General features: G+C 39.1%; 1 protein-coding gene across 3 annotated transcripts in view; it reads right to left on the reverse strand.

Annotated features, from left to right (window-relative positions):
• STAM (signal transducing adaptor molecule) overlaps window positions 1-18,201 on the reverse strand; it is a 109,796-nt gene that overhangs the window by 73,485 nt on the left and 18,110 nt on the right. The window contains exon 1 of one of the 3 annotated variants that reach the window (XM_035021536.1): window positions 16,475-17,371. The exons of 1 other annotated variant lie outside the window; for it this stretch is intronic. In XM_035021536.1, coding sequence (XP_034877427.1) covers window positions 16,475-16,514 — 40 coding nt within the window. In that variant the 5' untranslated portion in view covers window positions 16,515-17,371. Of the gene's footprint in view, window positions 1-16,474; window positions 17,372-18,201 lie in introns of those variants that run through there. One more of the 3 variants, XM_035021534.1, reaches the window with a different exon arrangement.

Here is an 18,201-nt window from a genome sequence, read left to right on the forward strand (position 1 = left end):
ATGCAATTATATGTTGTCTACAGGAAGCCCACTTTAAATATAAAGACACATATACATTAAAAGTAAAGAGATGGAGAAAGATAACCATGCCAACAGCAATTAAAAGAAAAATCAATACAACCAAAAGTTGGTTCTTTGAAAATATCAATAAAATTGACAGTTGAGAAGGAAAAAAGAAAGAAAAAGATAACAAACTACTAATATCAGAAATGAAAGCGGGGATATCACTACAGATCTCATGGACAAAATTGGCTTTTACAATGGCTCAATACTATTGAGAGGATCATGAGAACCTCCAATTTACAGCCAATCAGTAAGAAGCACAGGACATATCCCGGACTTTGACTGGCATCGGAAGTGGAGAGTGAGGGCAGTCTTATGGGACTGAACCCTACACCTGTGGGATCTGACACTATTTCTAGTTAGATAGATAGTGTCAGAATTGAGTTAAATTTGTGGGACACTAGTCAGTGTCCGCTGAGAATTAGAGAACTACTCAGTGGTGTTGGAAAAACACACATTAGAATTATGAACTCTATGCCTACAAATCTGATAACCTAGATAAAAGGGATCAATTCCTTGAAAGACACATCTGTCAAAATACACACAAAAATAGACAATCTAAAGAGGCCTATATCTATAAAAGAAATTGAACCAATAATTAATAACCCTCCAAAACAGACAGCATCAGGCACAGAGAGGCTAATGGTAATTTCTACCAAACATTTAAGGAAGAAATTATACCAATTCTCTCCAATCTCATCTAGAAGACAGAAGCAGAAAATACTTCATTCCGGGAGAGCAGTATTACCCTAGTACCAAAACCAAAGATATTATTAGGAAAAAAAAACTACAGATGAGCATAGATGCAAAAATCCTTAACAAAATATTAGGCAAATCAAATCCAACAATATAAAAAAAGAATTCTACATCATAACCAAATGGGATTTATTCCAGGTAAGCAATGCTGCCTCAGTATTCAAAAATCAATAAATGTAATCCATCTCATCAACAGCTAAGGAAGAAAAATCACATGATCTTATCAATAAACTCAGAAAAAGCAGCTGACAAAGTCCAACAACTCATGATAAAAATTCTCAGCAAACTAGGGATAACAGGGAACTTCCTCAACTTGATAAAGAACATCTACAAAATATCTATAGCTAATACACTTAATGGTGAGAGACTAGTAGAAGCTTTACCAAGATCAGAAACAAGGCAAGGATGTCTTCTCTCATCATACCTTTTCACCAACATACTGGACAAGATAAGATATAAAAGGTACAATGATTAGGAAGGAAGAAATAAACTTGTTTTTCCTTACAGACAACATGTTCGTTCATCTATGTAGAAAATCCAAAAATATCAACAGCAACAAAAAACTGGAACTAAAAAATGACGGGCGCCTGGGTGGCTCAGTCAGTTAAGCCTTGGACTCTTGGTTTCGGCTCAGGTCATGATCTCAGGGGCTGGAGATCAGCCCCCCACCCCCCCACCCCACTAGGTTCCCTGCTCAGCAGGGAGTCTGTTTCCTGTCTCTCTCTCTCCCCCTCTGCTCCTCCCCTCCCAGGCTCCTGCACTCTCTCTCTCAAGTAAATAATCTTTTAAAAAAATGATTTTGGCAAAATTGTACAAGGTTGACTGTACAAAAGTCAGCAACTTTCCTATATATTAGCAACAACTGTAATTTTAAATTAAAAACATAATACCATTTATATTAGCACTCAAATAAAATACTCAAGTATAAATCTACAAAATACATATAAAATCTATATGACTAAAACTACAAAACTCTGATGAAAGAAATCAAAGAATTAAATAAATGGAAAGATATTCCATGTCATGGATGTCTACAGCAGCTTTATTCAGAATCACCAAAACTTGGAAGCAAACATGATGTACTTCAGTAGGTGAAGGGATAAACTGAGGTACATCAGAACAATGAAATATTATCGAGTGCTAAAAACAAAAAATGAACAAGCCACAAGAAGACATGGAAAAGACACACTAAGTGAAAGAAGCCGATCTGAAAAGCTAGATAATGCATGTTTCTAACCATATAACATTCTAGAAAAGGCAAAATTATGGAGACAGTCAAAAAAAAAAAATTAGTGGTTGCCCGGGGTTGGAGGGAGGACAAGATGAACAGGTGGAGCACAGAGGATTTGCCAGGCAGTGAAACTACTCTGTATACAATGGTAGGCACATGTTATTATGTATATGTCAAACCCCTAGAAGATACAACACCAAGAGTGAATGCTAATGTAAGCTATGGACTTTAGGTGATGATGATGGGTACTCGTGGGTTAATAGATTGCAACAAATATACCACTCTGGTGCAGGATGCTGATAGTTGGGGAGGCTGTGCATACGTGGGGACAGGAGGGATATAGGAAATCTCTGTACCTTCTGCTTAATTTTTCTGTGAATCTAAAACTACTCTAAAAAGTAAAGCCCATTTTTAAAAAATTAATAAAGGAATTAAGCAACTGTGTAAATGCTGATACCTGCTGTGCGAAAAGAGTTAACATGGAGTGGTATCCTTTAAAAGGCCTGTTTACGCATTGCCTGGTGTATAGGAACTTGGATTTAGGGAAAGTTCTCACCATTTTCAGAACTGAGAAGACTGGCTCCCAATGTCTAAACTGGTTATACAGACAATATAGTTTATACTGAATACCTGCTTTCCTTCTGGGAGTCTGGAGTTAGGGTATGTACCAAGCAGAATACGCCTACAAGATCAGCTCCCAAGAAAAACCCCAAGCACTGAGTCTAATGAAGGTCCCTGGATGCAACACTCCACACAAGTTGCCACAACTCACTGCTGGGGGAATTAAGCATGTCTTCATTGGAAGAGGAGCCAAGAAAGCTTATGCCTGGTATTCCCAGACTCCACCCATGTGCCCTTTCACTTTGCTGATTGCACTTTGGGTCCTTTCACTGAAATAAATCATAGCTGTAACTAAAACTGAGTCCTGTGAGTCCTTGCTGAATCCTAGAACTGGGAAGGTGGGAGGGTGGTCTTGAGGTCCCACACACCCCCATCAAATACCTGCCCTCTCAGAAATTATTCTATTTCACCCCTCACCTTCATTCATACCTTCACCCTCAGAGAGATTACAGGACTCTTCTCTGGGGATTCCAGGTCAGTCCAACAGGAAACACCTAAAGATCAGAGAGTGACATGGAGGGATAGAGAGAAGTTCCACAGCAAAATGCATACCACATCAACTTACGAAGTTCAGTCAATTAAGGCCTAACCACATGATCACAGGTTCCAAAGTGCTTTCTATTTCTCTAGTATTAACCATGGGCAGACAACCAAGGATTATCAGCTATCTGAGAAAATCTTCTAACATGGAAGATAAAGGAAAAGACAAAACAGACAAAAGAAAACAGAATAAGGCAAGTTAGAAAAAATAAGAGCCTATGTAGGAGGGAAAAACTTCAGAAGAAATCATTATCTTCTGAAACAAAAGCTATACAGAAGTAGAAGTTAACCTATCTTGACTGGAACACTGTAACTCCAAGAATAGATAGGTTGAAAGACAGCATCACTATGACCCCCACTAACATTTTCGTTTTTTTTAACCTGAGGTGGGTTGGGGGTAGGAAGCCTAATCCATACCAAGATTCTTACCTGTAAGGGTTGGTCTTGGTGAAGACAGTGAAATTCCTACTCCTACTTCCCTTCAAAGCCCTGTTTGATCTACCATTTTCCCCATTTTGATCTACCACTAGAGCTGGAGATTTAAAGCAGAAAACAGCAAGCAGCCAATTCCATCCAAACTCCATGCAGGCTAATAATTCCTGATCCATAGCACAGCCCCAAGGGATAGAGCAACACCTACCAATTAGTCATTGCCACTAGAGAATTCGATTACGTATCCAATAAGGTGGCAATGGGTGATAACCAATGAGTAGTGGGTACCTATGCCTAGTCACCCTACCATCTTCTAGTAGGGGAGATAACAAAAGCAGGTTATTCACACAAATTCCTGGTATACGAATACAAATATCCACGACAGCTGAGATCTTGGAAAGGTGACTTATTTGCAGGAAATAATAAAATTTGGACAGATATTCAACAAAATGGAATAAGTTTCTAATCTATGCCAGGCCCCAACTGAAGTAGCTTAGACTATAAAAAAAAGAGATGAAACCAGCAGAGAGAGACCTAAATAGATGACAGAAAAAGTGTTACAGAAAAAAATGGAAACCCTGAAGCAAGCTGGAAAAAAAAGGTAGAGACCTAGAGGGAGAGAAAAGGAGAATCAGGAAAGGCTTCTTGATATACCTAAAAACTAAGAAGAGAACAGGATTAATAATAAACTCTTTTGTTTCTATTTAAGTAGTAAATATACAGTGGAGTATAATAAAGAATAAAGTTATGAAAACAGAAGTATAACAAAGAATCTAGGCTGGCTACCATAGAGACTACTTTGTGAAAGCTTGGAACCACTCAAAAGCCTAAAATACAAGATGAGGTGTTTGTATTAAATCAAGAAACAAAGCCAAGAGAATTTCTAGCAAGGAAATAATCTAATCAGAACTGGACTTTCAGGGGGAAAAAAAAAAGAATCTATTCCCCATATGTGAAGATGGTTTGCATGAGGGAAAAGAAGAAAACATAATGAGAAACTAACACTACTCTTGAAACTAAACAGATTACTTAGAAAGCAAATGTTGAAACACTGTTTAATTTCATTCAGGCTGCTGGGTATACCAAAAGGATAAGTGAGTCAAATTTACCTGTCACTGTTCAAGCTTCCATAATAGACTATAAATCCCTTGAAAATAATAACAATTTCTACTTTGGGTAATCTTTCAATATTCATGTTCTCAGCCTAAGGACTCAATAAATACTAAACCCACTCATGTAATTACAGTATGAATCCATAAAACTCAAAGAAACACATATACCTTTAATAGCATCTACTTCAATGATTTTCAAATTTTACTTTTCAGTGTGGGAAACCCTCTACAATGCAACTGTGATGCTACCTATCTGGAGTTGGTGCTGTTCACAGGTTGAGGGCACAGAACTCCACAAGTTTCCCCACTTCAGACACAAGCAACAAGCTCTGGGGTTCCCAAGTCCTATGCACTTCTGCCCAGCTGGCTCAAAATCAGGGGTTCCCATTATCCCTTCAGGTTCATTAATTCACTATAACAACTCACAGAACTCAGAAAAGCATTATGATTACATTTTTATTACAAATATACAAATCTGAACCAGCAAATGAAGAGATGCATAGGACTAAGGTCTGTGACAATCCCAAACCCAAAGCTTCTGTGCCCTCCGGATGGATCATCCCCCTGGCACATCAATGTGTATCACCAACCAGGAAGCTCAACCAAGGTTTGGCGTCTCGAGTTTTTATTGGCATTTCATTATGAAAGTATGATCGGCTATCTCCTGGAACTCAATCTCCAGGCCTCCTACCCCTCCCTGAAGGTCTGGCTAATATCATATGACTCAGAGTCCCAACCATCTAAGTCTTTCTGGAGTGATCGGCTTCCATGCTGAGTCATCTCATTAGCATAAACTAAAATATTGTCCAAGGAGCCCTTCTTGAATAAGATGCTCCTACCACTCAAGAAATTCCAAAGATTTAGAGGCTCCCTCTCAGGAAACAGGGACAAAGACCAGTCACACACTTTATTTTTCAATACTCTCTTTTATAAGAAAATTTTACCTTCAAAGAAACTCAACATGTAAACCAAATCCAAGTGGAACTGCTCTAACTGAGGAATCTCAGAGCTCTACCTCATAGACCCCCAACCCTTAGGAAGCCAAAGAAAATTGAGTGAATCATCCTGATCAATATCCTCTGGTCTAACATTTACTTCATCTTAGAAAAGGAAAGCAAGTCATTACTTTGATCTGATAGTGTACTTAAATAATTAATTCATCATCCTCACTGACTGGTAGACAAGCAGGCCTTTTAAAAACAGTGCATTTTTGTAAAAGAAAACACTTAGATCTTGGAATCTGTCACCTTCTTAAAAAATATAATAGCTAAGCTTATTAAAACTAAAAATCAATAGTTTACTAGAAATGATATGCTTACGTCTGATCAAATATAAACTGCCTATGAAGGTAGCTAAGTATGATCACACAGTTCTGAATTAAGGTGTACCCAGGAGTGTATGGTTCAGTCATCAGCAGGTACACTGAACACTCATGAACTACCTTCTTTACTCTCTGATACATAAACAGGATCAGTACCTGACTCAAACTTATGTAGATCCAAACTCTAAAACTATTCAGATTATTTATTGATGCTGCCTCAAGATCATTAAGAGCAGCAGCAAGGTTCTTCTCAGTTACAAAACAGGTATCTTTTAAACTGAAAGAATAAAAACTGTTAGTAACAATTCAACATGGTTTTTTGAGTAGCAAAGTCAAAACTGTTTTCTAAGACAAAAACAGGGGTTGGAGGGAAAGTAAAAGTGAAACAAGGAAAGAGACTTGCTTCTAAAGAATTCAAAGCTTCATAATGATGTCATTTTATCCTCAGATTATCCTTACTTTAATACAGACAAAGCTCATTTTATTGCACTTCACTTTATTGCACTTTGCAGATACTGTGTTTTTTTGTTTTTTTTTTTTTTTTTACAAATTGAAGGTTTGTGGCAACCTTGCTTTGAGCAACTCTATTGGCACCATTTTCCCATGTGTCCCATTTTGATAATTCTTAATATTTCAAATTTTTCATTACTATTATATTTGTTATGGTGATCTGTAATCAGTGATTATGATTTGCTAAAAGCTCAGATGATGGTGAGCATTTTTTAGCAATGAAGTAATTTTTAATTAAGATGTGTGCATTGTTTGTTAGACATGATGCTATTGCACACTTAACAGACTACAGTATGATATAAACTTAACTTTTATAATACACCAGGAAACAACAAAATTCATTTGACTCACTTTATTGAGATGTTCACTTTATTACAGTGGTCTGTAACCCAGGCCACAATATCTTCAAGGTATGCGTGTATACAAAGATCTTTGATGTTGCAATTGTAACTGTTTTGGAGCATCAAAAATTGCACCCATATTAAGACAATGAACTTAATAGATAAAGTGTATGTTCTTTTTTTTTTTAAGAGTCTATTTATTTATCTGACAGAGACACAGCGAGAGAAGGAACACAAGCAGGGGGAGTGAGAGAGGGAGAAACAGGCTTCCTGCTGAGCAGGGAGCCCGATGCGGGGCTCGATCCCAGGACCCCGGGAACATGACCTGAGCCGAAGGCAGACGCTTAACGACTGAGCCACCCAGGTGCCCCTAAAGTGTGTGTGTTCTGACTGTCCACTGGCCATTCCCCCATCTCTCTCCCTCTCCTTTGGCCTCCCTACATTCTCTGGGATAAAACAATATTGAAATTAGGCCAACGAGCAACTCTACAATGGCCTCTAAGTGTTCGAATGAAAAGAAGGCCACATGTGTCTTTAAATCAAAAGCTAGAAATGATGAAGCTTAGTGAGGAAGGTATGTCAAAAGCTGAGAAAGGCCAAAAGCTAGGTCTGTTGTACCAGTTAACCAAGTTGTGAATGCAAAGGAAAAGTTTTTGAAGGAAATTAAAAGGGAATACTCCAGTGAACACACAAATGATAAGAAAATGAAGCAGCTTTATTGCCAATATGGAAAAAAGTCTGAGTGGTCTGGAGAGAAGATCAAATCAGCCACGACATTCCCTTAAACCAAAGCCTCACCCAGAGCAAGGTCCTAACTCTCTTCAATTCTATGAAGGCTGAAAAAGGTAAGGAAACTACAGAAGAAAAGTTTGAAGCTAGCAGAGGTTAATTCAAGAGGTTTAAGAAAAGAAGCCATGTCCATAAGACAAAAGTGCAAGGTGAAGCAGCAAGTGCTAACGTAGAAGCGACAGCAAGTTCTCCAGATCTAGCTAAGATCATTACTGAGGGTGGCTACATCAAACAACAGATTTCAACGTCGACAAAACAGTGGCAAAGGATGCTTATAGTGGCAAAAGATGCCAACTAGGACTTTCATAGCTAGAGGGAAGTCAATGCTTGACTTCAAAGCTTTGAAAGATAGGGATTACCCTCTTGTTCAGGGCTAATGCAGCTGGTGAATTTAAGTTGAAGCCAATGCTCATTTACCATTACAAAAATCCTAGAATTATGCTAAATCTACTCTGAATTATGCTAAATATACTCTGCCTGTGCTCTATATATGGAATAAAGCCTGGAAGACAGCACATCTGTTTACAACATGGTTTACTAAATATTTTAGCCCACTGTTGAGACCTACTGCTCAGAAAAAAAAATATATTCCTTCAAAATATGATTGCTCATTGACAACGCACCTGACCACCCAAAAGCTCTGACAGACATGTACAATGAGATTAATATTGTTTTCATGTCTGTTAATACCACATCCATTCTGCAGCATGTGGATCAAGGAGTCATTTTGACTTTCAAATCTTATTATTTAAGAAATACATTTCCTGGGGCGCTGGGTGGTTCAGTCGGGTTGTGTGTCTGACTTCAGCTGATTTCAGGGTCCTGGGATTGAGCCCTGAGTCGGGCTCCATGCTCAGCAGGGAATCTGCTTGTCTCTCTCCCTCTGCCCCTCCCCACTCTCATGCTCTCTCTGTCTCTCAAATAAATAAATAAAATCTAAGAAATATATATATATATTTATATATACATATATATATATTTCCTAAGGCTACAGCTGCCATAGATACGAATTCCTCTGATGGATCTGGGCAAAGTAAATTGAAAACCTGGAAAGGATTCACCATTCTAAATGCCAGTAAGAACATTCACAATTCATGGGAAGGTCAAAAGATCAAGATGAACAGGAATTTGGAAGATAGTGATTCCAGCCGTCGTGGATGACTTTGAGGGGATCAAAACTTCAGTGGAGGAAGTAACTGCAGATGAGGTGGAAAGAGCAAGAGAACTAGAATTAGAAGTGGAGCCTGAAGATGTGACTGAATTGTTGCAATCTTATGATAAAATACGAACAGATGAGAAGTTGCTTCTTATGGATAAGCAAAGAAAGTGGTTTCTTGAGGTGGAATCTACTAGAAAATGCTGTGAAAACTGTTGAAATGTGACAAAGGGTTTAGACTATTATATAAACTTAATTGATAAAGCAGCAGCAGGGTTTGAGAGGATTGATTCCAATTTTGAAATAAGTTCTACTATGGGTAAAATGCTGTCAAACAGCACTGCATGCTACAAAGAAATAAATACTTCAATGAAAGGAAGAGCCAATCAATGTGGCAAACTTCGCTGCTGTTTTAAGAAACTACCACAGCCACCCCAATCTTCAGCAACCATCACGCTTATCAGTCAGTAGCCATCAACATCAAGGTAAGACCCTCCACCAGCAAAAAGATTATCACTTAGTGAAAGCTCAGATGATGGTTAGCATTTTTTTTGAGCAATAAAGTATTTTTTATTTATTTATTTTTTAAGATTTTATTTATTTATTTGACAGAGACCCAGCGAGACAGGCAACACAAGCAGGGGGAATGGGAGAGGGAGAAGCAGGCTTCCCGCTGAGCAGGGAGCCCGATATGGGGCTCAATCGCAGGACCCTGGGATCATGACCCGAGCTGAAGGCAGATAATTAATGACTGAGCCACCCAGGCGCCCCAGCAATGAAGTATTTTTTAATTAAGGTATATACTTTTTCTAGACAAAATGCTATTGCATACTTAATAAACTACTCTATAATGTAAACATAACTTTTATATGCACTGGAAAACAAAGTTCATTTGACTCTCTTTACTGCAATATTTGCTTTACTGCGGTGATCTGAAACAGAACCAGCAAGATCTCCCAGGTATGCCTATACTCAAAAAGAGGAGATTGAGAAATCTGCCTAGCAATGCCCAGAAAAACTATGCAGAGCCTCATTTGAATTTCAACAGTCTTCTCAATGGATTGGAGAACTTTTTCTGATAAGCAGCTACTTTTGATTTTCTCAAAATTTATAACTATCAAAGATTTGGGGAGGTGAGAAATGCTGACAGGATGACTGCCCATCATGTTCTGGCTATAGGGGAAAAAAAAGGTCAATCAGCTTAGAGCTCTAACAGTTCATCAAAAATGGCTAACAGAGAAAGCAAGTCTTAAAGAAATTATTGTCTTTTTTGAAATTATGGTTATCAATTTTTCCAAAATGTTTCATCTAATGTTCCTATCCCCTGACCACCAGAAACTGTTTACAAAGAAAAGCAATCTGAAGCTCTACTAACCAGATAGGAAGTAGGCGTCAAAGGAACAGCATGGAAGCATCTCAGAAAAAAGCACAAAATAGAAATGAAAACCTAAAAAGCTATACAAGGAATACCTTACAGGAGAAGTAAAATCAAAACAGAAGAAACAATGAGTACAATTTCTTAACCAATGGTTATCAGACTTTTAACAGACCTGTGTTCTAAAATTTTCATATTTCTCCCCTGAGCATGTTTTCACAGTAACTGATTCCACCCCTTAGAATCTGAGTAGCCTCTAGAGGCTCCACAGCTATTTCTAACTTTATTATAAGAGAAGCTAAAATGTATCCATTGCTTACTGCACGGCAAGTACTGTGTTAAGTCCTTTATATGCATCATATCCTTAAAACAACCCTAATCAAGACTAATGAAGAGAAGGCTATGTCAGGCCAGAGGAGCCACACCTAAAAAAGTAGTATAAAACCAACAAGGAAATATGCCTTGAGAAACATAGTGGAAGGTGAGGCTGAAGAGGTAAAAAAGGAGCTAAATGCCCTACATGCCATGCCGAAAAGTTCAAATTCCTGTGAAAGTTGTAGATTCACTGAAATGCTTTAATCAGAGGAGATATATGATTATTCTACATTTCAGAAATATTATCAGCCACCTAGAAAATGACTGGGGACAGACTGGAGGCAGGGATAACAGAGGCTACTGTACTAATCAGAGAGTTCAGTGATCTAGCAGCAGCAGTGAGAATAGAAAGAATGGGAGGCAATGAATTGAGGGAAAATAAATGTGGATTCAAGAGCTTATGAGGAAGATAAAGAACAGAGACTACAGCAACACCGCATCCTTGAGGGCACGTTCAGTGTACTTGGCACACAGATGACAGTATGTGTTTGTTGTCTGGAATGTAGAAAATTACAACTACAGAAGTCAAGAATGACTCCCAGATTCTTGACATGTGTGACTAAACTGAAGTACCAGTAATCAGAACAGAGGAAAAGCATACTTGAGAAGAAAAGTTTGAGTATGATTTTGAACATGCTGTTGAAGCATATTCATCTCTAGTAAAGAATTAGAATGTCATGTGTTTTTATAACTATTCCTCATAGCAACTCCATGGGGTAGATATTTTAATCCCTATTTACAAAAGTGGAAAGTGAACTTAGAGGGCTTATGTACTTGCCCATATTGTGCCCATTTACTAACAGCAAATGCCACACCTGCAACTTAAACCCAAAGCCCAAAGTCTTTCCATCACACCATACTGCAGGAGAATAAATGTACCATTAACATTTATGAAAATTAAACTGGCTGTGGCTTATAATACTGAAGAGACCAGAAAAATAGACTAAAGACATGGCCAAGTCTGTAAGAGACGAACTGGTCCAAAGTACTCTGATTAGGAATGCAAAAAAGTACTATTACAAAAACAAAGACATGATGATTTAGCAGAGGCAGAGTAATGATTCAAAGATGCCTCTAGGGTTTCAAATCAGGATAACTAGAACACTGTAAAATTACCATATAATGAAAATAGAACCGGACTGGAAAATAAGTTCAGTTTTCTGATAGATTGATTTCTAGGTGATAACACCAAATAGAAATACAAGACTGGAGATGCAAAAAAAAAAAAAAAAAAAAAAAAAATCAGTACTTTATTATTTGATAAATACTTACTGAGTACTTACTGTGTATCAGATACTGTCCCTAGGTATTAGGGATAGAAATGAAAAGCTCTCATCGTGTGGAGTTTATACTCCACATAGGAGACAATCCATCAATTAATGTCAGGTAATTGAGTACCATAAAGAAAAATGAAATAGAACAAGGAAAAAGAGTGAGGAAGTAAAAATGGATTTTTTTTTTTAACAGTAGGTAATTAGGGAAAGCCTCTCTTAGAAACTCATTTGAACAGTCTTGAATGATGTAATGGACATCAAGATCTTCAAATACCCAGGGGAAATACATTGCAAGCAAAGAAGACAGCACAATATAGAGATAAAGGCAGGAATGACCTTGGAGTGTTCAGACCCAAGAAGCTTAGAATGAGAGAGTTTGGAGGTCAAAACTGTATCAGAGACACAGGAAGGGGCCTAACTAAGCCATTATAAGGAATCTGTATTTCCCTGTAAGTGGGATGGGAAGCTCCTGGAGGTTTCTGAGCAGGTAAGTGACATAATCTAAGATTTTTAGAAGATCACTGACCTTTGTATATAAGAACTGACTATAGGGGGCAATTGTGTAGCCCAACTATAAAACCTCTTGCCACACTCTAAGAAAGAGATACCAATGACTGGAGCAAGATAATAGTGGTAAAGAAGTGATGAAATTCTGGACATATTTTTTTAAAGTAGAGCCAAAAGATCTTACTGATAGAATGGATGCGCAATGTGAAAAAAGAAAAAAACCATGATGACTCCTAGACATTAGAGATGAGTGACAAGAAATAGCGATGGTCCCATCTAAAAGAAACAGGCAAGGATGAAGAAAGGAGGACGTTTAGGTAAGAAAACTAAGAACCATTTATCACTATATCCCATATTAAAGATAAGGAAACTGAGGCACGGTGTCTTTGCTGATAAGCAGCAAAGTTGGGAAATGAATTGAAGTAGTATAGCTCCAGAGTCTGAATTTTTAACACTAAGCTAAATTGCCTAGTAAGACTGCAAGGGGAAAAATGTCAAAGAATTTCTAGAACTGAGCCTGAGTCTTGGTTCGACATTTGGAAGTCACAAAAAGGAGAGGCCAAAAAGACTAAAAAGGAGCTAAGCAGAAAATCAGAAAAAGTTTGGTGTCCTGGAAAACAAGTGAATAAAGTAGATCAAAGAGGAAAGCTAAGAGATCAACAAAGAAATAGACTAGGAATTGACCATTAGATTTGGCAAGACTGAAGTCACTAGGGACTTTGAAATAAAAACTTCATGGCATTAGTTATAATTCAAGTTGAACTGAGTAAGAAATACAACATCCAAAATGAGATTCATGTATTCAAAAAATGTTTGCTGAATGTTTTATTAGTGGTCTACGTGCTTGGGATATAGTATTGAGCAAACCAAATCCCTGTCCTCACGGAGCTCACATTCTAACAACATATTTCAGCATTTCTTACAGGGAAAAGCTATGGACAGTATTTTGCCTCTTTGTATAAAATGTTACATTATACAAATCAGTGAATTTCTGATTCACCAATTCAGTTTATGAATAAAGCTAAAGACAGTTAATTTTGAAGAAATACAAATGTATACAATGTTAAGAGATAATTAAACCAAGTGACTTAGTATGACTACTTTAAGGTCACACACTCATTGGACAGTGACAAGGAGTGTTGTTAAATTTATTCTACACACCATATTCTATATACTTTACTAGTAAAAAAAATTAATATGGGAGTCTATTGGACTCTTTCCAAGTATCATTTACTGGGAGTCTCTGACAGGTCTCCTCAGGATGACCTCTCATATTTTCATATATGGATCATGAGGAGAGAATTGATCCAAATACGAGAACCTGACTAACTTTAATAGGTAAGCTTTCCTAGAGCAAAAGAATGTCCTTACATTCAAGAAGCTTCCTGTCTAGCAGGCTCAAGTGAGACAGTCTCAATTAAACAAACATTTATTAGGCACCTACTATATGGCAACTAATAACATAAGGAGCATAATACAGGATATAACTATCTTTAATACTAAATAATTTGGTAAAGACAAAGTGTTGCAGGAGTTTGGAAAAGGGCAAAGATTACAGTGGGCTAAAAGAGTAGTTCTCAGCTGGGAGCTATTTTGTGCCCCCAGGGGACATTTAGTAATGTGTGAAAACTTTTAAAATCATGGGGGACAGCACTGGTGAGGTCAGGCAGGCTGCTAAACACCCTACATTGCAAAGGATAGATCTCCACAACAAAGATATTTATCTTGTCCAAACTGTCAATAGTGTCACTACTGAGAAATCCTAGGCTAGAGTAATCAGGAAATGATTCAATAACAAGCTAGATTGAGTTGGTGTTTAATCATGAGCACATGTAGTCACATGTAGAAATGTAGAAGAAATAAATTAGAAGTGAAAGTATAAAAGCTGAAGGAGCCTATGTTTGAACTGACTGGTGTAGGTACTGGGAAAGAGTTTGACATTAAGAAATTTATTTAAACCCAGTGGAAATGTGTGTTTAAAAGTCAGTAGGATATAAAAGTGAACGTAGTTGGAAACTAGATTATATACGGCCATGAAAACTAGATAAAAGTTCTGGAAACAGAAGGAGGTATTAAGAAATTGTTTTATTTTGAGCATTTGCCCTAGAAATTATTGTAATGTTATGAAACTGCTTGAGAGCAGCAACCACGCCTTATTCATCAATCTCTTATGTCACTGAGACAGTGTCCTGTAAAAGATCTTTCTAGACTTATGATGAGGTCAAGTCTCAATAAACCCATAGTAAGTTGAAATTATCCTAAGCCAAAAATGCATTTAATTCACCTAACCTACCAAACATCGCAGCTTAGCCAGCAGAGTGCTCAGAAAACTTACTTTAGCCTCTAAATCATCTAACATAAAGCCTATTTTATAACAAAATGTTGAAAATCTCATATAATTTATTGCATACCGTACTGAAAAAGAAAAACAGAATGGTAGTATGGGTGCAGAATGGTCTAAATATATTGGTAATATACCTTCACAGTTGCGTGGCTGACTGCGAGCTGCAGGGGGGTGTCGTTCTCTGCCTAGCATCACGAGAGGATCATACCAACCGCATATGGCTTTCCCGGGAAAAGATCCAATTCAAAATGCAAAGTACAGTTTCTACTGAATGTATATCCCTTTCGCACCATACTAAAGTTGAAAAATCGTTAAGTCGAACTACTGTGAGTCGGGGACCATCTGTACTGTGTGCCAAGAGCTTATTGAATTAAACGCAATTTTCCAATTGTTTATTAAATATTATTGGCTATCTCTAAAGTTCCCTCCACTGCTGATTCAGGCCATGCATTTACACTGGAACCAAAAATAGCAATCATTTAGTAGGTGACTACTATATAAGGGCACTATAGTAGGCCCTTTACACATATTATTTCACTGAATCACAAACAATGTATTTTTCCACTCTTTAAAGATGAGCACTCTGGGACTCAAAAGAGCTTCCATTACTTGCCCATGATTTCACTATGAGCTTGGCAATGGCCAAGATGGGAATGAACCCTTTTCTAATCTTAACCCAAACCTCCAAGTCTCAGTGACATGCTCTAAGGAAGAGTTAAAAAGCAAAAATCAACACCTGCCACTCATAATTAAATTATACAAAGTAACAAAAAGCAATTTCATAAGGGTGTCCTTATATTTCTTTACCACAGTAATTAGTCATGGTATTTGGCTTGCTTTCATTCCATACTTGTGTGTCAAAGTAGTTCCTAAGTGCATTCAAATCACCCCAAAATTCTACTCCAGGAAGCTCAAAGTCTTGTAATTATTACCCTCAGACCGGAGGGGTGGGGGGGTGGGGGGTAGGAGGGTGGAAGCTAACCTGTTGAATTGGTATGCTCAGTACCCAAAACCAATGACTCAGAAAACAGAAAAACCAAACAAAAAAGGCATTTCAAAATCAAAACAAATCAGCATTTTCAGATTTAAGGTCCTCTTCCACACTTCTTAAAGTACTGAGAGACAGCCTAAAGAATGCAGCACAATGGCTCGGGTCCTGAATTCGGTTTCAGTTGCTGCCAAGTATTCCATTTTCATCTCTCCCAACGTTTTTGAGAGTCTACCCTTAGCCAGAAGCTCTCGCCTCCCGTTACAATTACAAAAAAAAAAAAAAAAAGGATTTTAAAATTCCCTAAGGAAGCTCATCTAAAACATTCTCCTAGTTCCAAACGTTTAACGTTTATCCAGGGAAACACTTTATTGGAGGGCGTATAATCCTACCCTAGGTAACGTACTGCTCAGCTCTCAACTCCCTTCTTCCAGAAGCACTGTCCCAGCACCAGATGCTACACGAGCTGTTCCTCCGAGGCCCTCCACATCAACCCTCCAAAGCAGTTCTTTCGAAACCCACAGCCCTCGCCCAAGGCCCACTTCGCAGGCTCTCTGAGTCCCATTTCTTTCAAAAAGGATGAGCCAAGCCCCCAACCTCCTCCAAACTCTTCAGAAGGGAGCCTCAGGAAAGGGGAAGCACTCAGCCCCGGCCAGGGGCTCAGGAACGCACGCAGAGAGCGGGCAGGGTGGGCTTGCACTCCGGCGCGCGGCGGACCGGGAGCGGCAAAAGCACTTACCAACATCCTGATCGAAGGGATTGGTGGCAAAGAGAGGCATCTCCGCTGCGCGCCCAGGTGTCCGCAGGGGCTCCCCCTCGACACCACGGGAGTCAGGGAGCGACGCAGAAAAGAAGACTCGTCAGGCAAAAACAGCAACACAGACGGACTCCACAGGGTGCGCGACAGCTCCACCTCTCACCGACCCCCAGCTACCGCGGCAGCGGCGGCGGCGGCGGCGGCGGCGGCGACGGCGGCAACAGCGAAGGCGCAGACAAGGCCCCCCGCGTGGAGCCTGTCGGGAACCTGGGCGACCTCGGCGCTGCCTGCTCAGAACCTGCCCGGCACCTGCCCCACCAGAACAGACCCCAACATAGCGCCCCCTCTGCCTGACTCCCCTTGTGATCGGTCATACCGGAGGGTGGGAGTAATGCCTGCGTTTTCTGCTTTTGGTTTGGCCAGGAGTCTCCGGAGGAAGGGGTCCTCCAGGCGCGCCGAAGCCGACTACCGAGCCCAGGAGTGAATCAGAGCCTGAGCAAGAAAAAGGGTCGCGTGAGGGTTGAGTGCGACCCTGTGCTCGCCTCTCACTCCTTCGGTTGTCATAATTTTATAGTCCCTATTGAGGGGGATGGAAACTCCTTCGTTGGGGGCCACCTAAGTTAAAAAGCTGTGGGTTCAGTTGCTGCCTGAGGTGACAAGAAACTTGTTTGGATGAAGTCATGTGAGCTGAACGGATTGGCCCGAATCCTTCAGGAGGGGAGTGTCAGGGCGCGCGGCTCCCTCGGAGAGGCTGAGGTAACGCTGGCACCTTCCCGAGAGTTCCTGACGCCTGGCTTCTGAATCTCTGTCGAAAGCACTTGTGGCTGGGCGTTGGCACTACTGACTGCAGTCACTAAGCAGTTGTGATGATTGGAAAATAAGTTTCATACCCCAAGAATGTCTACGAGAGCCCCTCCCCACCCCAAGACCGAGCAAAAAAAATCAAACAAAACTGCAAATGGAGCTAGAAACGGATGAGGGATTCCTAACAACTTAAAATGTTTATTTAGTGATTTTATTTATAAGTAACAAGTTATGCCTACGTCATGTAGAAATTTTAAGGAGCACCTAGAGGTTTTGTGTCCCACTTGGAGCAAAGTAAAAGCATCTTGCACATCAGTTGGAATTATGTAAATTATACCTAAATTAGAGCACTTACAAATACAACATGTAAACAAATATTTACAACTTGTCAACGACAGGATTACTATACAAAGAGTGTTTACAAAAATCCATTTTGTAAAATGAAAGCTCATTTCTAAAAGTGGAAAATGCAAATTAAAGTAACATTCAGATACCTTTTTGTCAGGGATTAAAACGGGATGTGGAGAATTGTACACTCACGTTGTTGAACGAAGTTTAAATTATGTAGTCTTCCTAAAGAAAATATCTGAAAGTCTGTTACAGAAGCTTTTAGATACGTGAACAGTTTTGGACCCAGCAGTTCTACTTTTTGGAATTTATCATAAAGACATTGTTTAAGAACATGAACAATGATATTGATGGCAACGTTGTTTATAATATCAAAGCATTGTTAGCCACTAAAATGTCCAATATTAAGAGGTTGTATAAATTACTTCACCTCTTGGTACCTCAATTTTTCATCTGTGAGAAACAGGAATAATAATAGGGTTGTGAGGATCAAATGGATGAATACAAACCAAGCCCTTAAGTGCCTAGCATATAGTAAGCACCAAATAAGTGTAAGA

Source organism: Mirounga leonina, unplaced genomic scaffold, assembly GCF_011800145.1.
Source record: "Mirounga leonina isolate KUSES-001 unplaced genomic scaffold, KU_Mleo_1.0 Mir_175, whole genome shotgun sequence".
Lineage (NCBI taxonomy): Eukaryota > Metazoa > Chordata > Mammalia > Carnivora > Phocidae > Mirounga > Mirounga leonina.